This window comes from Macrotis lagotis, chromosome 8, assembly GCF_037893015.1.
Source record: "Macrotis lagotis isolate mMagLag1 chromosome 8, bilby.v1.9.chrom.fasta, whole genome shotgun sequence".
In the NCBI taxonomy this organism is placed as follows: Eukaryota; Metazoa; Chordata; class Mammalia; order Peramelemorphia; family Peramelidae; genus Macrotis; species Macrotis lagotis.
The window spans coordinates 27643783-27669425 of NC_133665.1; the positions used below are offsets into that span (position 1 = coordinate 27643783).

Below are 25643 nucleotides of genomic sequence, written 5' to 3' on the forward strand. Positions count from 1 at the left end.
CCCCCTCCTTAAACATTTCCCTCTCCTCCCTCTCCTATCACAGTTTCTGAACTAGCTCAACCAGCTACAACCCCAGCTCCCTGAATCCCAGGTTCCCTGGCCTCCCCTCCCACCCCAGGCCTTACCCAGAGTGGGAGGGGAGCATCTGGAGTGGGGGGACATTTCCCCCCACCTAATCACCCTGCTCCTTGTCAGTTCGATGGAGTGGCCTATACCCCAGATGACCTGGGTGGGATTCCTCGTCTGGTTCTTGGGTGAGTCTGGTCTCTCCCTTTGGAGGCATGAACCTGGGGATGGGGGATGAGTATGGTCTTGGGAAAGACCCCTTAGAAGTCTCTGAGATTATGACAAACCCTTATTAGTTCCCCTTATTGTTTGGGATAGGGGAAGGACTGGTCTGGGAGGAGGAAAAAAGGAGAGGAAAAAGTAGAGTATCTGATATCTAAATTCTCAAGGTCATTGTAAAGGGATTTTTGTGGTAGTAGGGTGATTCCCATAGAAGTCTGGGGCTATGTATGGGGGAAATCTGATGAGACAACTTGGGAAGAAGAGAGCAGGAAATGGAGGGAGTTCCTGACCTGAGAAATCATTCTATGAGAAAACAACCAGGGTTTGAGTCCCTGGGACCCTAGCCTGACTTCCTGGGAGATGTGCTCATACTGCTATCCTTCCCTTTCCCATTCTGTAGAATGGTCTGAGGACTCTATGGGCAGCTTAGTTAACTGGAACAAGAGCCCAGAATTCTTGGGCCCTTTGGTCTTTGTTACTTAGAAATGGTGCCCAGCTCAGTTTCCCCTTCCATCACTAAAATCTAATGGCTGAATCCTGGATTGGGCTCATATAATTCTGTGCCTCGTATACCACTTTCCCCCCAGTTCCTTTCCAATGTTAGAGTCTAAGCCCTTTTCCCCTCCCTCCCTCCACCCCAGGACCTAGGAGGAAAAAAATCCCTAGTTTAAGGTCTTAGACCCAGATCTTGGGTTAGACAGTTCTTTTGTTTCTCACTCATAAACTGTCAGTGTGGGCCAGGAGGAAGATCTTTAGCTCTGAAGTGAGATGATGTGATTTCAAATTCAGTCTGTGCTACTTTCAACCTGTGGATGTTAGACAAGTATTTTAATGTGCCTGGGTCACAGTTTCTCCGTCTGCAAAAATGAAGCAGTCAGATGACTTCTAAGGTCCCTTCTTGTTCTAATTTGTGATTTTTTTTTTACATACCCCCATTCCTTCTGTCTTTTCTTTGCTATTCACTGTTCTGCCTACCTCCTGAATTAATCATCTCTTTGATTTGCTATTTAACAGGGTTTTTTATTCTGTTAGACCTTTATGGGTAGAAGGAGCAGGAATTTCTTTGAGGAAAAGAAATGATTGATGTCTTCTTTCAGTTTTTTCTCAATATATATCTTTCCCCATCCCTTCCAATCCCCATCAAATCCTTCCTTGTAACAAAGAAAACCAAGGGACTGACAGAGTCACAGCCAGAAATCTCTTGCCATCACCTTCATTGTCACTAAGTCAACTTTTTTTTTAGTTTTTTTGCAAGGCAATGGGATTAAGTGACTTGCCCAAGGCCACACAGCTAGGTAATTATTAAGTGTCTGAGATCAGATTTGAACTTAGGTCCTCCTGACTCCAGGGCCAGTGCTCTATCCACTGCACCACCTAGCCGCCCCTAAGTCAACTCTTGACTGAAGCCATGAGCCAAGATTGTAGGGACATCATCAAGTCCTTTCTATCTTCACTATGACCGTCCTAGTTCAATCCCTTATTATTTTCTTCACTTAGACCATTAGTCATAGCTTTGCAATGGGTCTCCTGGTTTCTCCTCTCTACCTGATCCAATCTCTCCCACCTACCACTATTAGACTATTAGAATGAATAATTTCCCTAAAGTGAGCTCTAATTGTCACTCACCCCTTCATATAAAGGGCAGCTAAGTGCAATGGGTGGAGTACGGGGCCTAGAGTCAGGAAGACTCAACTCTGAGAGTTCAAATTTGGTCTCAGATACTTACTATCTGACCCTGGGCATCACATAACCCTATTTGCCTCAGTTTCCTCATCTGTAAAATATCTTGAAGAAGGAAATGGTAAATTATTCCAATATCTCAGCCAAGAAAACTCCCAATGGGTCATGATAATTTAGACACAACCAAACAATAACCTCCAGAGACTCCTTAGTGATTCCAAGATAAAGTCCAAATTCCTTAGCATGGCATTCAAAGCACTTCTAAGTCTAGCCTTCAATCTATCTTTCTAGCCTTTGCTCTCACTCCTCTGCTCTTATCTCCTGATCAAGTTGGATTGGCTAACAAATTCATGGCTACTTCCATGCCTTTGTCAAGTTGATTCTATTTTTTAAAATGTATAAAGTGCTAATTATTTACAGAACATTATGCTAGACCTTTAGGGGACACAGAGTTTCATATATGACATAGTCCCTGACCTCATTATAGTTTAGTTGCAGGACAGGAAATGATTACAGTTAACTATACAATGCAATATTTCATAATGAGAACTGTAAGATGATGAGATCTGAATGTAGTTAAGGTAGGGAAGGAGGCTTCGTGAGACATTTGAGAAGGTTTTTAAAGGGATAGAGAAAAGAAGAAAGAAACAAAGAAAGAAGCAAGAAAAAAGAGAAGGGAGGAATTATAAAGAAATGGTTAAAAGCTCTTCTAGATGAAGTTAGGGTGATTGGCTATCAACCTTTGTAGGGTGTTGGGGAGAGGAATCTTTGTTATACCTGGTGAGGGCATAGAAAATTGTCCAGCTATGTGGCACAGTGTATAGAGCACTGGGTCTGGAGTCAGAAAGACTCATTTTCTTGAGTTCAAATCTGATCTCAGATACCAGTTGTGTGATCCTTGGTAAGTAACTTTACCCTGTTTGCCTCAGTTTACTCATCCATAAAATGAGCTGGAGAAGGAAATGGCAAATCACTTCATGGAGTCATGAAGAGCTGAACATGACTGAAAAAAAAACTGAACAAAACAGGTTCATATTTCTTGTTGGTCTGTCTTATTGATTGGGTCATTCTATTACCTGTCTCCCATTGCTAGAAACGTCCATTTTTCAGATGAGAAAACTGAGGCAAACAGAAGTGAAGTGATTTGCCTAAGGTCATACCACATAGCTGATATGTATCTAAGGGCAAGTAGGATTTTAACTTAGTCCTTCTTAACTACAAGTTTAACACTCTATCCCACTGTGCCATCTAGTTGCCTAAGCCTCATTTCATCTCACTAGAGATTCCACAGGTTTTTTTTTCAGTTAGATACTTCCAGAATCAGACTTTAGATTAATTGTAATACATGCACAGCAAACATGCAGATATTTCCGACCAGACATATGTGTACACACATACAGATGTAGACATAGTCTTGGATTTAGCACAGAGCATATATACATACACACATATATATGGCCAAGTATATACTTGTCCATGCACACATCTGCTCTCTCCTCTACTTTACCCACTAAATAATACACACACACACACACACACACACACACTCTTGTAAAAGGAGTCTGAAGGAAATATTAAAACCTTCCCCCAATAGAACAGCTGCACAAACCATTCCCAACAAGATTTCCGTTTGAGTATCAGTTGGAGAAGGAAAATCCAATGGAAACTCAAGCTGTTCTCTTTCCTGCTATTGTCCAGACACTCGCTCCCCATCTCTGGCCCTCATATCCCATCCCCAGGCTCCTTTCTGTCCTCCGGGAACTGACCTATTTTTAACTGTAGAGTTGGCAGGACCCTATGTGTCCCCTCTGATTTCAGCCTCCTCCCAAGAACTTAAACTGGAGAGCTCTGGAGTTTCCTTTTATGGTCTCTCTCCTGGAAAGTAAGGCTCACAAGTCCTTTGAGTGGGTACTTGAGAGCGCCTATCTATGTCATGCCTTACAAAGGTGTGTTTGTGCCTATGGTTTACATGTAGGTCAATCAATCAACAAATATTTATTAACCACTTACTATAGACCTGACACTGTGGTAAGTTGTTTGTCCTTCTTGAGGAGGACCTCTTCTTGAAGAGGAACACCATGAAGAAGGTGATATCATGATTTACAAGAGAACTGAAATTAAGTGAGGCAGGCCTATACAAAGTCACTCATTCTCTCCTCCAGAGTCCTCTGGAGGGTCCAGTAGAGAGATATATCAGGACAATTGCCCCAGATAGAGTAGGAGATCTTGGAAGTGATAGGGATTCAAAGAAAGATGGCAACAGTCTCTTCCCTCAAAGGGCTTATATTCTAAAGGAGGAGACAACAAGAAAATGAATGGCCTTATACAAGATCCATATGATATAAATGAAAGATAACTTGGTGGGGAGAAGGGGATAGATGGGCCAAGAATGACCTCATGGAGAAGGTGGCATCTGAGATGAATCTGAAAGGAAACCAGGGATTCTAATATGTGAAGGGGAAGAAGGGGGGATTCCAAATATAAGGGGAAGTCGGTGCAAAAACATTGAAAGGTATGCAAGGAACAAAATGTATGTATGTTTAAGTCTGAGCACAGACATACATCCAACCTTGTGTGTGTTCATGTGCAAAAAAGTACAAAGAAGTCCTCAAGAAGGGGAGGCATTCTGGCCTTTGCCATCAGAGAGTGGGGCAGCTAGTTGGTGCCGTGGATAGAGCACTGACCTTGGAGTCAACAGGGAGTTCAAATTCAGTCTCAGACATTTGATCCTTACTAGTTGGGTACCCTTGGGCAAGTCACTTAATCCTTATTGCTCTGTCATCTTCAGCCATCCTGACATATCTGACCACTAGACCCAGATGGTTCTGGAGGAGAAAGTGAGTTGACTTAAGCACAATACCACCTCACTGAAATCCAATTCACATTCTTGTCATGGCATCACCTTCCTGATATCAAGGTCTTCTTCGAGAATGAAAGACAAAGCATTATTATCAGAGAGTAGTTCACAATCGGGGTGGGGGGACCAGAAATAACTGGACAATTAGGACTGGAGGACATAGAAGGAAGAGATCAGTGTGGCATGGAACAGGAAGAGAAGGCTTCCATGGAAGAAGTGAAACTGGAACTGGGTCATAAATGTCAAGTTGGCTATGGAAAGTTGGAGGACAGCAGAGAGGCCATCATAATGAAAGCCATGATATTGGAAGTAGTCACAAATATCTACTTAGGAGACAGTGAAGAGACCAGAGAATCCAAGTTAGTGAAGGGGGGAAGTAAGTTTGGACAAATGAAGACCTTTGTGAACATGTAGTAGATAACATATCTGTGCCCCTTTGAAAAGAAGAAGAAGCAGCAGAAGGAGGAGATGAAAAAGAAGAAAAACAAAAGAAGGAAGAGGAAAAGGAGGAGGAAGAGAAGAAAAAGGAAAAGAAGGAAAAAAAGTAGAAAGGAGGAGGAGTTGCCAATTATAAAATGCCTTAGAGTTTGCCAATTATAAAATGCCTTAGAGTTTGCAAAACATTTTACAAAGATTATCTTGTTTATCTTCATAGATACTTTTATCATTCCCTTTTGAGAGATGAGAAAACTCAGGAACTCAAAGGTTAAATGACTTGTCCAGAATCTCACAACCAGTAAATGTTTAAGGACAAGATCTGAACTCGGGTTTTCCTGATTTGAGGTCCTGCATTCTTTTCATTGCACCACTAAGCTGCCTAGATCATAATCATTATATCATTATCAGCGACCACTTATGGAGTAAAGAGACCTGTGCTCTGGGTGTTAGTTCACACACAGATGAATAATACAGGGTCACATCCCTTAAAATGCATATGATCTAACCAAGGAAATTGGTATCAGTGGTCAGGCGCTATATGGATTTTCTAGGAGGCCCAAGAAGGAAAAAATAAGTCTTTATGGACTGAATGGAGAGGTCAGGGAGGAAGTGGTACTTGAACTGAATCTTGAACTTTATAGAGATACACTGAGATGTCAGGGTCATCAGCCCTCTAACCATCTATCTATCTGTTCATTTATGCTCCTATCCTCAGCCATATTTTAGGTCTCTTTGTTTTGTTTTGTTTTTTTTATCAAATATTAATGGGCCTCCCACATTTTTTCTCTTCCTCTTCTGCAGGTTCCTGGGCTGAAGCCTTTATGATCCATAATCCTGGGCTGAATGCATGCCTGCAGGTGGACCCCCAGGGTGGGGAACAGATCTCACTGGTCACTTGCCACCCTGATGCTGGACCCCAGCAATGGGGCTGGAACCCCGTCAGCCGAGCCCTTTTTAGCCTGCATATTCCTGGGTGTCTTGCCATTGGTGAGGCCCAGGAATTTGCTGTGGCCCAACTGAGCCACTGTGGGGACCACCTCCACCAGACCTGGGGCTGTTCCCGTAAGGGTCACTTGAGCCTGCAGGGCCTTGGTCTCCACCTCCATGGACAACTGAATGCCCAGGAAATCTTTGTTCTTCGTCGGAAGGACAAGTTCAGTCGTTGGAAAGCAGTGCCTGGAATGGCCAACGTCTGCTCTGGGACCCCTGGGCCAGATCGCAAGGACAAGAGTCCTGAGAAGGAGCCATTCACACACAGAGGTGAGATCTGTGGTAAGACCTGCCTATTAGACATACTCTTGGAAGATTGGTGAGGTGGAAGGCTTATCCTTCCATCTGGGAGTAAAGAGATCTGGGTCTGGCCAAGTCAACAAGCATTTATGATATGCCAGACATGTTGCTAAGTGCTTGAAATAAAAAGGAAGGCAAAAGACAGTCTGTGCTCTCAAGGACTGTCACAGTCTATTGGGGAAGAGATGACATGGAGTTAACCATGCATGAACAAGATTTCTACAAGATCAAGAGGAGAGAAGCAAAAAAAAAAAAAAGAAAGGTACTGGCATTAAGGAGGAAGGCTTCCTGTAGATGTAGGATTTTATTTGGGATTTGAAGGAAGCCAGGAAAGTCAAGTGATGAGGAGGAAGAGAATTTCAGGCATACTAGAACTTTTTCTCTGATCCTAACCATCCAAAGACCTTGGGCATATGGATTCATTGCTTGGAGCCTTGGCTATTTCATCTGTAAAATAAGAATAATAATACTTACATTACCTACCTCATAGAGAGCATTCTATAAAAGTAAAGAATTATTAGATTATGGGGAATAGGTCTGGCTCTCTGCTTAAGGGAGCATGGCAGCTAATTATATTGTGTGAGCTGAAGGGCACTGGGAAGCCTTCCCTACTTTTAAAACAACCTTCAACCAGCTGTTACTATACTTTGAAATTCTAAAGCTTTATTTCTCTGTGTCTTGGGGCATTTTGCTGTTTCAGAGTTCCTCCACTTAAATGTGGTTATCTCTGAAGTGAAGAACACACAAAAGAAATTGATATGTTTTGCTTTTACATCCCTTCCAATTTTCAAATTCTGTGATTCCTTTCCATATATATATGTGTGTGTGTATATATATATATATATATATATATATATATACATATATATATATATATATTCCCCCTCACTTCTATATTTGAAGTTATTCCTTATATGAAAGAGTAAGAAAAAAGTAACTCAGCAAAACTGTTTCCTCTATAATCTGAGACTGATGGTATATACAATCTAGCTTCCAATCTTTAGTAAGGGGGCAAGGGGTACATTTTCTTTGTTTTTTTGCAAGGCTAACCTTCTTAACATGAAAATTATAAAATATGAAGCTTAGGTGGCAGAATGGATAGAGCACTGTATCTGAAGTCAGGAAGACCTGAATTCAAGTCCTGTCTTGGAAATTTACAAGCTGTATGACCCTAGATAAATCACATAACCTCTCTGAGCCTCAGTTGCTTCGTCTATAAAATGGGGGTAATAATATCACCTAGCTCACAGAGTTGTTGTAAAGGTCAAATAGTATACAATTAACTGATGGACCATTCAATATAAACATGGGTGATTTGCATATAGCATGCATATATAGAAAGATCTGGAATATCCTACCCCTCTTCTACTTTGTTGTTATAGTGTACAGCCAGGAATGGGCAATCATGACTCCCCCACTCCCATCTTTAAAAGGGATGATATGCTAGAATTAGCTCAAAATTTATATATCTCAGATATTTGCAATTCAGCATGATATACATGAATCTTTCTTTTTTTTGGGGGGGGGGCGGTTCAGGATAAAAATCACTCTTTCAGGTCACTCTAGGGTGTGGGAGGAAAGTGGTACTGCCCCAGAACTGAAGAATAACAGCTTAATCTCAGTCACTTTAGCTTCCCTCTCATAAAACTCTTATTACCCAAAAACTAATCATGAATAGTGAGTGATAGTTAATCAAAGTGAGAAAGTAAAACAATAATCAATCATATAGATTGGTTTAGGTGATAGAGTATTAAAGAGTCAGGGGCTCCATGATCAGAAGTAAACTAAAATCTCGGTTCTACCAGTAAGAAAGTGATCTCACTCTTAGCAATGTCTGAGAGTGGTGGTATGGGTGCTGAGAATCAAGAATATATTGGGGTACAGCTTCTCTCCATACTTCTATGGCTCTTGGGGCTTCCCATTCACCATTAAAAGTCCATGCCTTCTTCTCTCTCCCTTTCTCCATTTGTCTTCTCCTAAGCAAGAGTGGGCAACTGGAGATTTGCCCCAAAGCACTTATATGGTGGGCAGTGGGGACTTCATGAACCTCAGCCTAGGTTAGCAGTGGGGAGAGAAACTCTATGTCCCCAGTGGGTCATTTCCTGAGATGAGACACAGAAAGAGGTAAAGTCTGATAGAAAGGTGCTGCTTCTCTGAATATGTACAGTTGGGAACAGAGGGTCTGAGCAGCCTGGATATGAGCAGAGGGTACAGCAAACCCATTTTCCCCACTGCCTGCATGAAAAGAAAGAATGCTTCAATATATTCAATCAAAAAAAGCATTTTGAATGTTTATCAAGTGTGATGCTAAGTGCTAGGGATACAGTGAAGGATAAAATAGGTGGAGGATGATCTCAGAAGAAAGCTAGCAGGACTGGAAAATGTCTCTTGCAGATGGTTGGATTTGAACTGAGTCTTGAAGGAAACTAAGAGACAGAGGTCAGGAGGAAGAGCATTCCAGGTTGTGCCAGCAGCAAAATTCCCAGGCAACCTAGGAACAAGAAAGTAGTGGCACTGGCAAGTCAATTTAGAACAGGATTTTCTCTTGGAGAGAGGCCACTCTAAGGACACCCTATCCCTTTGGGGACAGGGGTCAAGTTAATTCTGGAAAGGAGAAATTCTTCTGTAGACATTGTAACTGACCTCTGACAACACAAGAGCAGAATGGAATGGTGTTGTTCATCATTGCATTCCTTGCACCTAGCTCTTTTTTTGACAGTTCAGATCTATGGCTTAATCAGTGTGGGGAATTTCTGGAGCAGAAACACTCTTCACTGATGCAGATGAGCAATTCATCTGTAATTTGTAGCCTTAGTCAGATTTTGGAAGGCCTTAAATGGCAGATTAGCAAACTTGCATTTCAGCCTGTAGGCAAAAGATAGCCAATGAAGATTTTTGAGCAGGGAAGTAGCATGGTCATGCCTATGCCTTAGGAAGAGGATTTTTAGCAGCATTATGAAGGATGAGCTAGAAAGGGGATAGATGGAGACAGAGAATAATTATCAGAAGCTAATATAATAGTCTAGTCAAAGGGCAATAAAGATAAATGAGACAGAAACGGACCTGTACAAAATATATTGTGAAAGTAGGATGGAATGTACTTGAAATCTGATTAGATATGAAGAGGAGGTCAGGGTTAACTAAGGTTTAGGTGAATGGGAGATTAGTGGTAGACACAACAGAATTATGGAAGAGGGGCAGCTTTTTTTTTTTTAATTTGGGAGAGTGAAGAGACTGTGTTCAATCTTGGACATGTTGAATTTGAGATATTGCTGGGACACCCAGATGGCTAGGGAAACATTTGAATCCAAGGGAGTGGATGAAATCTCCAAAATAAGAATGAGAAGATGACTCTGGGGAGACTACCACCCTTATGAAGATGGGAGAAGAGCCCCCAAAGAGACCTAAAACTCCCTACAGGAGATGTTTTTGAGCTATGATCCTGCACATCTATGAGTATAAAGTGACAATCTCTATCACTCATATCTGTCTCCTTCCCCAGTTGAAGCCACTATTTCTCTGGAGCAAAATAAGGAGGATCTGTCTTCGTGGGACATTGTACAAACAGCAAATGTCACCCCCACTAGCAACCTTACCCATACACCTTCACCAACATGGGTGCCCCTGGTGGCAGAAAAAAGTGAGTATTTCTGTTTTCATGCCCTATTCACAACCTGGATCATGAGTAGTTTGGGTGACTTTTGGACCTTTACATAATAAACTCATTACTTTCTGTATCATTGTATCCTGGGTGTGTCTAACTGAGAAGGCATCCTAATCTCTCTTAGGACATGTAGAATTTCCTCCTTCCTTTCTAGAGCATGAATTCAGGTCTCAAGGTCTGGTATATAGTGATTAGAGAAGCATAGTGCTGAGATGCTGAAATGGAAAACTCAGATTAAATTCCCATACAGATCAGTAAATATCACAGAGATAAAAGCAAACAGAACCATTGTTCTTCCAACCTCAAATGGCACAGGGTAGACAAGCATCTGCCTAAATCTGGGTACATGATTTTCTTTATGTTTGCTTTGACAAACTTTTAAATGTTTTCTTTGTCAAGAGGTTATTTATTTCTTCCTGAGCTTTAGGATATATAATCCAGAGAGTTGCCACCAGATGATGGGTGGTGACTTCTTAGGATAGAGCAAATAAGAGTGTTCTCCTCATGGACTTGCTTTTTGGGGAGCTTCAAGGCTTACAAAAGGGAGGCAGAAAGCAGCTTGTAAATAAAAGATGTAGTTGTCAGGGACCCCTTAGACATTATCTGATTTATTTAGTAGGAAGGACCAGGTACTGTCTATCAAACACTCATCAAACACCAGAGGCCATTTTGTGAGACAGCCCCCAAGCTACCTGTTTTTCAGAGAGCTGGAACCTCTTTCCTCTTAGCTCTTCTTTTGTGGGCTGGAGCAGCTAGGTGGCACAGTGGATAGAGCACTGGATTTGGAGTTGGGAGGATGGGAGTTCGAATCTGATCTTGGACACTTGCCACTTACTAGCTGTGTGACCTTGGGCAACCTTGATTGACTCACATCCAGGACCATCTTCAGTCGTACTGATTCATAGCTGGACAATGAACCAGTTGGCTTTGGAAGAGAAAGTGAGGCTGATGACTTAGTACATCACCCTCCTCTCACTTCAAATCCAATTCATGTGTTTGTCATGGTATCACCTCCCTGATGTTACTTTGATACTGAAGAACAAACATCATTATCATCATCTTTTGTGGGTCATAGCATCCCTTAGTCTAAAGAGTGGAGATTTACCCTTGGCTCAGGATTCTTGGCTTAGCCACAATTCAACAGGTTCATTCCATCTGATACTCACTGACTATGATTCATTACTTACAAAGCTTGTTGTATGAAGCATTAATCAGAATGAATGAGGAATGAATAGTGTAGGCAATCTTAATTCAACCAGTGTCTCCTTCCAGTCCATGATCCTGCCTGATCATCAAGTCAAAAAAGCCAGAACATCATTTCCCCTCCCCTCTGCTTCCATGGCAAGCTACTGAGGCCTCTATCACAAGGCTTTCCCCTTAGACAAAAATCTTTTAGGCTAGAGCATCATGGTTCAGTTTCTTGGGGGCAACTCATGAACTCAGGGAACTTCTTGTCTCTATTGAAATGGTACAGGTTTTACAGTCAGTCACTTAGAGTGACCACTGCAAGTTGACTGTCCCCATAAGTAGCCGCTCCTTGCTAATCTGTTGGTTGCTCAGCTTCTGCACTCCTGTGTCCCCACCCCTCCCATCCTCAGACAAATCCAGGCAGTATGTATATGATTACTGGTTGTGTCCATATGGATGTGGCCCAACAGTCATCAATAAATCATTGAGCATTTATTAGGGCCTATACGATTTGCCAAACATTAGGCACTAGAGATGTAAATACAAAGTTTATATTCTAACAGAAGGATAATTTAGCATCCACAGTGACAGGAGCAATTGGTCTGACTTAAGGAGCCATTGTGTTTTTGTCACCCTCACCTTCAAAACTCTCCACTATGGCTCCTGTTACCTTTCCTCTAATCCTCCCTTTTGCGTCTTCCAGTCACTTTATCTTAATCTCACCTTAATTTATCATTTGACTAGAGTGTATTGGGATGCAATAGCCATACTCACAATAAAATTATAATTGTCATCATTGTATAATTCTCCCTGACCCAATCACCTCAACCCTTTCTTAGTGTCCACAACCTTCTTAGTTTCCCTTAGAATATACCCTCCCTACTTGCTCCTAATGTTTCACTCTTGGCTCTGTCAAGGCTGTGTCTAATATACATTTTCATCAGATTCTATTTGTTTAAATTCATTGGTCTTAGTAGAATCTTGCCTTTTCTTTCTTAGTTTTTCTCTCTTTGTTCCTTCCTCTTTTCTTTCTTCCTTCCCTCTTTCCTTGTTTTCTCCGTGGGGGTTTTCTTGACAAAGATACTAGAAAGCAGTTTACCATTTCCTTCTTCAGCTCATTTTACAAATGAGGACCTGAGGCAAACAGGTTTAAGTGACTTGCCAGGGTCACTCACACAGCTTTTAAGTGTATGAGGCCAGATTTGAACTCATGAAAATGAGTCTTTCTGATTCCAGGTCCAGGGCTCTATCCCCTGCAACATCAAATGATTCCCTGGGAAAAGTGTTAGGGATGGTGTAACTGCTAGAATGTTGCTTTCAGCTTTTCTTTTTCTTTTTTTCTTCTTTTTAAGGTTTTTGCAAGGCAGTGGGGTTAAGTGGCTTGCCCAAGGCCACACAGCTAGGTAATTATTAAGTGTCTGAGGCCGGATTTGAACTTAGGTACTCCTGACTCCAGGGCCAGTGCTCTATCCACTGCACCACCTAGCCACCCCCTCGGCTTTTATTTGTAAAACAAAGGATTTGGACTAGATTTCCTTTGTAAAATTAGAAGACTAGTTCAGATTCAGCTTCAGTCACTTACTAGCTATGTGAACCTTAGCAAGTCATTTAATCTGTTTGCCTTAATCCATTGGAGAAGGAAATGGCAAATTACTCCAGTACCTTTGACCCCTGGATGGTATGTTGCATGGGGTCAGAAAGACTCAAACACAATTGATAAAACTGAACAACAAAAACAACAAGGTCCCTTCCAGGCTTAAATCTCTCATCCTCTGAATTTTATGACCACAGACTTCAGAGGACAAAATGTTCCTGGAAAAGAGGTGATTCTCCTTTTATCAAGTCTTGTTGTTGGAGAGTAGGTGATGGCTGTGAAAGGAAAGGCCTGATCCGTGAGTGGATGAGAACTGCATTACAGATTCAGTGGGCCCAGACAAACTGATCCTCTATGCTTCCCTATACTCTGATGAAGACAACTGTAGTTAATAGCTAGATTTGTTCTTCCTGTGAGAAGAAGTTCCACTGTGATGTGAAGGGGATTTGTGAATGGGAGTTATATGCACTAATGAAATCCCTACTCCCCAGTCCCCAAACTTCTTTCTCACTGATGTGTCCAGTTCCCGAGAATTCCACTGTTAAGAGTTTCATTCTATTTGATTAAGGCATAATCCATGCAACTACAAATCTCCTGGAAGGACAGACACATTAAGTCATTCTTCACCATTACTGTGTGAACTTCAAACAAGTTTCTCTACCAATTCCATTATGAGTGTTGAGAGGAAGGACCAATGGGATGAGGGAATGATCCCATCAGAAAACAAAGGCAGTGAATATTGGTGATGCAGGGATTGTGAGGCAGTGGAAGGGCAGGAAGAGGGCTCTGGGTCACTTCAAGGGGGAAAAAGTGCTAAAAGCAGTAAGTAAAAAGAAAGACATTCTCTGCCCTTGAGATCTTAGATTCTAAAGTGAAAGAATACCTCTGAAAAAAAGGGAGCTGAAAAATGTTTATATAGCTAAGTGAGAGAAACAAGATTTGATTTTCAAAGTGCTCAGATCCTGCACTTAGTCCATTGGTCCCAAGAGAACATGTCATCTCAGGAACACTGAAGAAGGGTATGTTTAACCTGGAGAACATATCAGTGGGAAAAGGGGAGGAGAAGGGGAAATTGCAGATAGCAGATTTAAGCTTAAACTCTGAATAGTTTTAACTTTCAAGGGAAGATGGAGTCAAAGGAAAACTTTACCATCCTTGCAATTTTGTCATGGGTCACCCCGGGGCAGAAAAGTTTTGTCCAGTCTTTCCCAAAATTTGTTAACAGGTCTCCAATTTCAGGGGCAAACTGGAAGACAGCTATGATGGTCCTGAGTCCACTGGCTGTTGTCCTGGGAGTCACCATCCTTGTCTTCAATATCTGTTATAACAGGTCAGTGTTATTGTCACCTCTTCACCCAACATATACATTCTTTAATTCTCTGACACTTGGCTTTCTCATTAGTGGAACAATAGATTCAGCTGGATAATCAATAAAGTCCCTCCCAGCTTCATATTAATTAGGCATCCCCCAGCACAGAGAAGTACCTGAAGGCATCAGGCAACAGACACCAGGCAATACCGTGGGTGAGGGCTGGAAAGGGCATTGTTAGTGAGGAAGTGGGGCATGATCAGTGAGGAGGGCAACATGGAGGAACTGGATGACTGATGGCCATCTCTAATGAGGGTAGGAAACAGTTCTAAGGTCAGAGACAATTCCTGTGGAAGAGACGAGCTCTTCTGCAATCAGCCTTTGACACTTTCCAAAGCAACGGGTGGTCAGTTGCTGTCAAAAGGACAGGGAGACCTGGGGGCCTCCCTCCAAGGTCTTCTAATCTGGAAGCTGTTACCAGTCAATTCATCCCTCAGAAAAATTTAAAAAAATATATATAGCTATGTTTATGTAACACCTGAGGGTTGACAAGGTGCTTTACACACACTAATTTTATGTATTCAACAGCCCTTCTAGGTACACGCTAGATATTTTCATCTCCATTTTATAGAGGAAGAAACTGAGGCTTAGAAAGGTTAAGTGAATTTCTAAGGAAATTAAGGGTTGAAGAATAGTGCTGGAATTAGAACCAGAAAGATTCAAGTTCAAATACTGGCTTGTTTATTAGCCATATGAGCTTTGGCAAGTCCCCCAACCTCTCTCATCCTGTTTTCTCATCTTTTAAAATGAGTATAAAATAGCTTCTACCTCCCAGAATTGTGGTGAGGATGAGATATTTCTAAAGTGCTAGCTATTATCACTACTGCAAACTCACAAAGCCTTTATGGACATCTGCTTTCTTACTATACCACACAACTTTCTCCAAATTTAAATTTTTATTGCTCTAGGTCAAATAAATGTATCACCATAGTGACAGTCAGTGAAAAGAGTGAGATTTTGAATTGGAAGCCCTGGGTTCGAATCCTGACTATATCATAGTCACTTTGGGCAAGCCATCTTGCTCTGGGGTTCAGTTTCTTTATCTGTAAAATGAGAAAGATTGGGTGGAATTCTATGATAGCCTCTAACTCTGTGAGCTATAATCCAATTATACATGGAGAGAAGAGCAGTCCTCAGAACCCAGAGAGGGCTTTTATCTCTGGCAGAGATGAATAACCCATTTCCTTTGTCTTCTTCCCTATCCTGCAGGAAAAAGAAAAAGAAGCCTCTGTCTGCCCTAGAGAGCTATTCCCAGAATGGTCCGAGGGCTACATTACTCCCTAAAGGGGAGCTATCCCTAGGCCAGGGAAGCCCAGGAACTCCCAATTTACCTGTCTCTCTTTCCTCATCACTCCAACATGGGGAGATACTCATTGAATGGAAAGATGGAAGCATTACCCCACTCTTTATCAGCCCTGGTCATCTGAATTAGTCCAGCCTGTATCTTTCAAGGGCCTGCTTTGAGTCCAGTCCTATTCTGGACTCTGCAATGAGAGAGAGGTTTTGGAGCTTATCAGATTTCTGCCTTCACTTTAGATCTGGGATCTCCTTCTGGGAGACAGAGAAATCACAGTCTCTAGTGTCTAATTAGACTTGGATCTTCATCTTAGACCTATGTCCTCCTTCTGGAAATTTCTTGTATGTATATTTTGTAATTAATTTTTTTATGTACATGTAATTGTCTCCAAAAGAATATTAAGTTCCTTGGGGTCAGTGACTCCTTTTGTTAAAATAATTGAAATCTTGTTTGTACTTTTTGTATATTTCAAATATATTCCTCCCTACTTCCCTGCCTAGAAAGTCATTCCTTTAAGTAAAATTTTATGGAGAGAAAAAAAAATCAGTTCAGCAAACCACACCAACACATCTGTTATATCTAGGAGTATATCCAATATTCTACATTCCAGTTCCTCTATCACAGGACAAACCTTGTTTCAATTTTTTTATCTTCATGTCCTCAGATCCTAAAATGATACCTGGCATAAACCTGGCATGTTTAGCTTAAATTCTTGTTGAAATGGATTACAATTCAACTTATCTCCCACAAGACTTATTCATAACACACTTTACAAACAATCAAAGCAAGATACCTGTAGAAAGGTAGTGGAGAGAACACTGAGCTTGGAATCAGCAAGTCTTGGTTCAAGTCTCACATCAAACACTTTTTGGCTATGACCCTGGGGCAAGTCACAACCTCTCTGTGACTGTTTTCTCATGGACTCTATAGCTTCTATTAGCTCCCTTCTATAGCCTAAGTATCTGAATAAAATACTAATCTATTCTTTATTTATGAAGGTGATGCCAGAACCTTAGGCAGGAGACCTGTCTGATAACTGTGGGTACCTTAGTAGCCAGTGGAGCTGTGGTTCTAGAACCTGCTAATAAAAACTACATTTTCCTGAGTCTTGCTGTCTTCAGTAAAGCAAAACAGCTGGGCTAAATGATTTCTGAGCTCTCTTATAGCTCCAAGATTCTGGAATAGCTTTCCCTCAGAAAAGTGGACAAGGATTATTTTAAAAAATAGGGGAAATGGAGAGGGAGGCACATCTTGGGTCTGTCCAGAATACTTCCTTAAGTTTCTTCTCTGCAGTTTCCTTTTTTTAATTTTAATTTTTGCAAGGCAATAGAGTTAAGCACCTGGTACCCCTGCAGTTTTCTTTTTTTTTTTTTGGCTCAAAAGATGACTCCCAACATTCATCTAAAACAATGCCATGATTGTTGGACCTTCTTAGAGCATTATGTGTTTAATTTTCCTTGTCTAGGACACCTGAACATATGTTGCTTTCATTTGTTAGGAGGAGGAAGGAAGGAAGGAAGGAAGGAAGGAAGGAAGGAAGGAAGGAAGGGAGGGAGGGAGGGAGGGAGGGAGGAAGGGGGGAAGGGGGGAAAGAAGGTAGGTAGGGGGAAAGACGGTAGGTAGGTGCCAAGTCTCTCTTTCTCTGAACAATCAACAACCAAAAAAAACCCCCAACATATATTAAATATTTATGTGCCAGACCCTACATTTGTAAATCCTTCAATTTTTTTGAAGGTTTACAAATACAGGGGGAAAAAAAGACAATCTTACCCTCAAAGAATTTATATTCTAACAAGAAAATATATAGGGGAAATCACAGGGATAATGGAGTTGTAGGGCAAATGAATGAACTTTCTGAAAACGGTGGTATTGAAGACTGTTCTCAGAGCTGAAGTTGGCAAAGTAGAGGAAGGGAAAGTTGTCTGTACAATGGCATGGGATGAAGATGGCTGGGAAGTGGGTCAATCAGTCTTGGATGGGAGTTGAAGTCTAAGCAAAATTTTGGGGAAATACCTTCTCACCCCATTATTCATAGAGCAATAAGCTAATAATGAACTTCCTAGTCTCCTGAGATCTCTAAAGGAACATTTGTTGATCAAGTAGTGAATTGGATCTGAGTAAAAATTGGGACACAGGTGGGATCTGTGGTGGCACTTCTGTAGCCATTCAGTCCTTGGCATGAGTTCACTTCTCCCTGCCTCCCCTATCCTCTCAACTAATCTCCAAATAAACTATTAATGATAAATGCTTAATTCATTCCCTTTCAAAAGGTTATCAATATACTAGAGAAGAGTCTGAATGACCAAAAAACCTTGGAGCCTCAACACAATGACAAAGCATTGAATTTCTATGAAGTCATTTGGGGAGGAGTATATATTTCTGGCACACTTCTTACCACCAACACACACCAGTGCCTCAGTGTCCAATCTCTAACCTTCCATCCAGACCTCACTTTTGTGATTCTTTTATTCTACAATTAAGGTCAAAGCTACTTAAAGGGTACTTGTCTGTTCACTCAGATCTAAAATATCTGTAACTAAATACATATTCCCAGTAGCTCAGAAAGTGGCCATTGAGGGCATGACTAGTGTCATTAGCTTGGACACCTCTTGAGGGGTTACTCTGTTAACTGCATCTTGTGAAAATGCCCCACATTCATGACTCTACTGGCTCATAAAAATCTTTTTTGGATCAATAGAATGATAGCCGGCGGTTAGAAACACCATAGGAACCAAATGTTGACCTAAATGTGCTGAATGGCCTGCTCTTCCTTCTTGCTCTGTACCCACTGGATCTTGAACCTGTTAACCCAGGTATAATTGCGTAATAAATTCATTAAACCCCAGAAGTCAATGGTTCATGCATGCTGCATTTCTTGGTACCTTTCTTGGGGTGAAAGAAAGAACATTTTCAGAGAGAGTTAACTTTCATTTGGGCTCCAAGGAATCAAACTTCACTAGAGGCTCAGAGAATAAAAGGACATATTGGGATGCCAGATCTCTGGGTTGTGGATCTTCTGGATCTATCTAAGTTTTGACATTCATGACCTCAGGGATCCTGCAGTATGGGTGGAGGAAATTAAGATCTCACAGTTTGGTGTTTTCAAATAAGTACTATAGCTAAAGCCAAGAACATCCTACTTCAATTTTCCCTACCTCTATACTCATTACTATGTCTTAATAAACCCTAAACATTGAAAAAAATAACTTTTAATTCTTAAAAAGTGAATGACAACAGAATTTATTCCTCAGGTACATGAGCTTTATATATTTTGGCTTTATTGGCTTTATATTTTCAGATATTCATTTCAACATCATAATATTTGCTCTGACCCAAAAACCTTGGCCTGATTTCATTGGTTGATTCAGTTCCCCTCAACTGCACAGCTGGATTATCTAACCAGGATAGTGGCTGATCTCAGAAAACATAGCTGAGAATCTCAGGAAGCTGGATCTTGGATATATCAAAAGACTTTCCCTTTCATAGGATCAAGGTGTGTTGGAGCAGAGAAATTGGTGTCCTTCTTTGAGGGATGCTGCCATTTCCTTATATTGAGCCAGCTTGCAGGCCTCCTCAAGCTTCAGCCAGCGATAAGCCTGGTGCTCCTCACACAGCCGAATTTCCACGTTATAGTCCTTCACTTCAGCCAGCCAGTAGATAACTGTTTTGGGCTTGCTGTTGACTACATAGTTCAGCTCACTCTTGAATCCCTCAATGACATTCAGCTGGCTGGCATCCAGGCCAGCTTCCTCTTGGGTCTCCCTAAAAGCTGTCTCTAAGTCACTCTCTCCTGGGTCCACATGACCTGGTGACAAAAGAGAGAAGATGTTAAGTCTCAAATGAATTCCAAGTGAGATATTTCCTAATACAGCTGGTTTAATGAGTGATGTTATTGCCATCTTTGCCATCATATTATATATATATATATATATATATATATATATATATATATATATAAAACATTTTAAACTTTACAAAATGCTTTTCCCCAAAACAACTCTGTGAGGAATAGTCAAAGTATTTAAAATCAGATTCCATGCTATCTCCACTACACATTGAAATTTCATATACTTGATTTAAACTGAAGTGAAAGGACATTGGATTAGAAGATAGATACCAGTACAGTTTCTATATAATTTCTTACTCTAATAGGCAAAATACTTAACTTCTCTGAACCTGAGTTTCTTTTTATATAAGAATTAAAACAGTTTTTTAAAAGTCCTTTGGAGTTTATATTCTAGGATTTTTCACAATATCTTGAGGTCAACAGCATAGATCTTATCCTCAATTTGAAGATTAGAGAGTTTAAGTGACTTGCCCAAGTCCCCACTGTTAATATGAAGCAAAGCTAGGATTCAAACCAGTCTGCTGATCTAAAGTCATCATTCTTTCCACCACCAATCTATCGTATGATGGAGGGGATGGGGTGGTTACTACTAATTCAGCCTTTTCCCCACTATACCACAGTGTATCTGAATAGGGATGGGGTATTTCTTTACTAAAACATATCTAGGACTAACCCTCCCATGTCAACTCAAGGATGAAGGTCAGCCAAACTCAGTCAGCAACAGGCACATCTCTTCTCCAAGCCACCCCTGCCAATTGTTTCCTTCTGATTCTGCCTGCAACTTTCTCTCTGAGAATAATATCCATAGGCTAAGAGGGTTACCAAGAGTACAAGTCATGTATTCCTGCAAGAATGGTTTGGAATAAAGGTTTTTCATTCTAGTTCTGTAGTTGAGAGAGTGAGAGATTTCCCTTAGTCCTTCAGAATATGATTGTTATTTCTTCCAAATCACTATGGACTTTGTACCACTGTCATAGTGTGTATCACATCCTGCTTGAATTACAGTTGTTTCCCATTTATCTCAAAACTACTCTGCAAATTCTTTGAGGGCAGGCACTGTGATTTCCTCATCTCTGCATCCCCTCCACACAACTTAGCAGAGGGTCTCAAAATTACTCTAGCCATCCAAGAAAAGTCTGTTGAATCAAACTGAACCAAAACATCACTCAGGCACAATCTGAATCATCCTAACAGCTTTGATTCCTCAACAAACAAGAATCACTTTTCTTCTGGAGAGCTAGATGTTTTTCAAACAAGTCTCCACTTGACAAGAGAGGGAACTAAAGCCCTGAAGAGTTAAGTAATTTAACCTCTGGTCTGTGGGGAAGTGCTGTTGGTACTGGCAACAGATGCTGGTAGTCCTGCAACCAAAAGCTAAGTCCCAAACACTGTGCTTTGCCCACAATGATGACAGCTCCCAAGCAGGAACCAAAAGCATTTTCTAACTTACTTTTTCTCCTGGGAAAAGCTAGATTTAGTTTTCATAAGGGAAAGTTCTTATGGGAATACAGACTGTAGCCAAACCCAGAAGGGTCTAGGAAAAACCACTAGCAAGCAGAGAAGCAAAGGGAGGCTGCTAAAACAGTAGCTTTTTGGAAATGGAGAACCCTTTCACAGACCAAGCTTGCTCATGCCATTCCCCTCACCCTCAATCCTAACCACTGATGTCTCAGCTGGGACAGCAGTTTTAAAAATGGTTCAAATTACACTATTGTTCTATTAGAAACCAGGAGCAATGGGAATTCAGGGAATCCTGAAAGGATTTGCATGAACTGATGCTGAGCAAGATGAGCAGAACCAGAACCACTGTCCGCCCAACATGGTGGTGATGACCAACTTAGATGGACTTAATCATCCCATAAGTGCAACAATTAGGCACAATTATGGCCTATCTGCAGTGGAGAATACGAATCTGTTTCCAGACAAAGAATTGCAGAGTTTGAACAAAGACCAAAGACTATTACCTTTAATTTGGAAAAAAAAAACCCCATTATCTTATGTAATTTTGCTCTTATACTTTACTTTTCTTCTTTAAGGATATGATTTCTCTCTCATCACATTCAACTTAGATCAATATATACCATGGAAACAATGTAAAGACTAATAGACCGTCTTCTGGGGGGGGCAATAAGGAAGCAAGAATAGGGGAAAAATTGTAGAGCTCAAAATCTTTCTTTAAAAAAAATGGTTCAAATTAGGGATCCTTGGAAAAGTGGAATGATGCTTTCTACAGCTACCATTTTTACATCATGCTATCAAACTCACATAAAAATTCATTCAAAGAGCACCCCTGGTCTTCCAGGTCTAGCAAATTCCCTCTGAAGAAATTTGTACTCAGAACTGGGAAGACTTGGGTTGAGTTTCTGTCTGTCATATCCCTTAGTACTCCCTATTGCCAACTGAACCAGGTTGAAATGTAATTGTTGTTGTGCAGTCAAATGACCCCATTTGAGCTTTTCTTGGCAAAGACACTGGAGGGGTTTGCCAACTTCCCCAGTTCATTTTACAGATGAGGAAACTGAGGCAAACAGGGTAACTTGCCCAGGGATCTGAGGTCAGATTTGGATTCAGATCTTCCTGACTACATAACTGGTCCTCTAACCACTGTTCCACCTAGTGGCCCTAATGTAATTAGGAAATATTAAATAAAATAGAAATATAACAAAATCATTACATTTTAAAACCTAAATAACTTTTTTCTTTAAAAAAGTATACTGTTAAATATAAATTCATGGTTTTATAGTAAATTTTTTTTCCATGTTGTGCTGGGTACTTGGAGATGCTTTTTTTTTATCTTTATGTATTTAGATTCAAAATGAATTTAAAAAAAATTATCACAGGCAATCCTGAAAGTGTACCTACCAAGACAAACCCAGGAACCACATAATTATGAAATACTTTTTTTTAATAAAACACTTTTGATGTAAATAAATTCAGGCTTAAATTTAAACAAAATCTAAATCACTATATGGCTGGGCTGCATATGGAGCCCTCATTTCCATGGGGGCTTGACATTTCAGCTACAAGCAACTCTTCAGGGCTAGTGCTGTAGAAAAAAGTGTAGACCAGCATTAGTAGGAAGAAGATTCCTTATCTTATCAATAAAAATCACAGGAGCAGGTCCGGTACCCATCCTTCAAATCAAATCATCCAGTTATAAGCCTTCCCAGTAGGATCCAATGATAATAGCTTACGTTTTATAAAAGCACTTTGCATGCATCATCTCATTTGATCCTCCCAATGGCCCTGTGAGACACGTTAATAATTATCACCCTCATTTTATAGATAGAAGAAACCTGTGCTCTGTTACTTGTGTGATCACACAACTAATAGGCACCAAGGCTTGGTGCTCAAGCTGAGGTCTTCTAACATCAGATCCAAAGTACTTTCCTCTCTACCAGTTTGTTTAACATGAGTCACTGCCTTTCTTCAGCAGTCCTCTTTAAGATAATTCAAAGTTAGGGACCCTGATCACCCTCAAAAGTTTAGAATAGCACCTGCACAAACTTCTCCCTGGCAAAATGCCATTCTTGGCTAGAGTGATGACATGTTCTGAATGGGCTAAGTACCAAGCTTTTCAGTAGTTTGACTGTAGAGCACTTTGAGATATTTGTAGAAATGCCACTCTACAGTGTTACCTTAAGAGGTCCCAAGGCAGTTATGACCATTCTCGCTTATATTTATGGACTCAGTAAGTTGGTTTTTGTGATTTCAGAAACTTCCTTCCATCTCCTTTTTCGAAGTTCATTCCCCTCCAAAGTATTCTGGAGATTGCTACTTAAATTTTATTTATTTGTTCACTGATCTTATCCCTCTCTTCTTCTATTTTTTGGGGTTTAGATTTTTTTTTTGCTTGATATGTCAGCAAAATGTAATGTCCTTTCTTCATTGACTCTAGGCTTCCTGTGTTGCTCTCCTTATGTTGTGCAATTCAGGCCCTTGGCTTTTTGCATCCTGATCTCTAGGCTCCAGATGAGTGCACAATGTACCACTTTTCTCAGAATCTCACTCTTCCAACAGGAAAGGCCCTTGAAGATAACATGGGTCAATACTTCCAATTTAAACAAGAGGAGGCAGAGATCCAGGTTGTTGAAGGGAATTGACCAAGGTTACTGAATCCTGCCAGAAGCAGAACTAGAACCTAGGTTTACTTACTCTTAGTTTAGGACTCTTTCCCTTAAACCTTGTTGTCCAAATCAAAGGTTTAAAGCCAGAAGGAACTTTAGGTGTCAAACACCCTCATCCTATTTATTTTATTAAATGTATTAAAAATTAAATTAAAAAAATTTTAATGCCTTTTATCTTTACATAAGCCATCTTTCACCCACTTCCTTCTCCCTCTATGAATCTTCCTTTGTGACAAAGAAAGATAATCATGCAAAAATCCCTAACAGAGAACCTCACCTGACAAGTATATATTGTGCCCATGCCATGCCCTAGCAGTGCTCCACATTTCCTTCATAAGGGAAGGGGGGTGAGTTTCATTATCTATAATGGTTTTTCCAATTCACAGGGTTCACTTGCTTGTAATGATGCTTTCCCTTCATACTGTGGAGGTCCCTCTACAGCTTGCTTTCTTGTTTGCTGCTGAACTTGATCCCTATCTGTACAAATTTTGGCACATTTCTCGACATTCTTCACATTAGTCCTTCTGCTGCATGATACATTCCATAGGGCCAGACTGCAATAATTTTCATTCTTCCTCAAAGGATAGGCACACCAAGAGTAATGCTATGAATATTGTGGTTGGGTTGGTCTTCTGATTCTGACTTCTCTGGCAACTCCTTCATTTTAAAGAGGAAAGATTAAATAACATAATGACTAAGTAGCAGAGTTAGGACTGATCAATTGACAAGCATTTACATGAGGCCATCACATAATGTGACCTGAACTAGAAGCTGGTAATAAAAGTGAGACTGTCCCTGACTTTAAAGAAGATATATTCTACCCAGAGTGATGGAAAGGGAAGGAGGAGGAGACCCAACATATTCACAGAGAAGTAAACAGGGCAGATAAAGTGAATATATTCAACCTAAGTGCCTAATGATGACAGCTGACTCACAACTGGAGAACTCTAGAAGGTATGGTGAAGAAGGGGGTACCATCAGCTAAGGAAAAGGGGCAGTGACTCTTTCTACACTTTTCCCACTCTATCCTAGAACTAGAGTCCTGGGTCAAGCCTTCTTACCTCATACTTGACTACTTTTAAAATATCCTGTTTCTCCATCCATCTTCAAGGTGGCTCAGTATTGGGGGGGCGGGAAAGTATAGGATTTGGTTTCAGAAGACCTGGGTTCAAATACAGGTCCTGACACTACCTAGGTAACTGTGGGCAAGTAACTTGAACTTTACGTGGCCTGTTTCCTCATCTGGAAAATGAAGAATTTGGATTACAAGACTCTAAGGCTTCTTTTAGCTTTAAATCTGTGGTCCAAGATAGACCTATCCTTCTTTCAAATACCCCCTTCATCACTCCTTTCTTCTATGAAGTTTTCAGGAGCAATGCACCAACTATTTATTCCACTGGAGTTGGCAGATCTGGTCTAGTCTCTCTCTGCTACTTCCTATCTTAATGGCAACAAGTAATCACTTCCTCCATCTCTGTAAGTAGGAGCCTAACTATCTATATTAGCATCTCTGTAAAGAAGGACTCTCCTGAGGACAAAATGATATAATATATGCAAGATGCTCTGTACAATGCAAAGAACTCTCTGTGTGCCAGTTATAATAGGAATCTGTTTTCTTATGGACAAACTACCCAATTTTCAGCCCTCTGAATCATTAAGACCAACTCTCCAGTTGATACTCAGTCTTACACCTGGTGTGATTTCATCAAGTAAATGTGTTTCAAGTGTTTCTGCTCAAATTTATTTAAAAAATGTTTAAGGATGCTTTATCTGTATAGACATTTACTTCAATCTCTCCTTCAGATGGAACCCTGCTTGTGACCAAAAAAGAACCAATTAAGCAGAAGCATCTGATATATTCACCAATTCTGACAAGGCTTAAGATATTCTATCCTAGTATCCCTGTTTCTCTGCTGTGAAGGAGGGCACTATGTTCCATTATCTATTCTCCAGGTCCTTCACTGGTTTTTCAGTTGTGCATTTTTTGCTTAATATTAATAACTT

At 40.7% G+C, this 25643-nt stretch overlaps 2 protein-coding genes across 10 annotated transcripts in view; one reads left to right on the forward strand and one right to left on the reverse strand.

Annotated features, from left to right (window-relative positions):
- Positions 1–37: 37 nt before the first annotated feature.
- KIF24 (kinesin family member 24) overlaps positions 38–25643 on the forward strand; it is a 117109-nt gene continuing 91503 nt past the window's right edge. For both annotated transcript variants that reach the window (XM_074196587.1, XM_074196586.1), the window contains exons 1-3: positions 38–254; positions 6065–6523; positions 10056–10193. In XM_074196587.1, coding sequence (XP_074052688.1) covers positions 200–254; positions 6065–6523; positions 10056–10193 — 652 coding nt within the window. In that variant the 5' untranslated portion in view covers positions 38–199. The remainder of the gene's footprint in view (positions 255–6064; positions 6524–10055; positions 10194–25643) is intronic.
- Positions 18922–25643, reverse strand: part of NUDT2 (nudix hydrolase 2) — an 83240-nt gene continuing 76518 nt past the window's right edge. For 7 of the 8 annotated variants that reach the window (XM_074196597.1, XM_074196600.1, XM_074196601.1 and 4 more), the window contains exon 4: positions 18922–19470. In XM_074196597.1, coding sequence (XP_074052698.1) covers positions 19154–19470 — 317 coding nt within the window. In that variant the 3' untranslated portion in view covers positions 18922–19153. Of the gene's footprint in view, positions 19471–23916; positions 24297–25643 lie in introns of all 8 variants that reach the window. The other variant, XM_074196604.1, reaches the window with a different exon arrangement.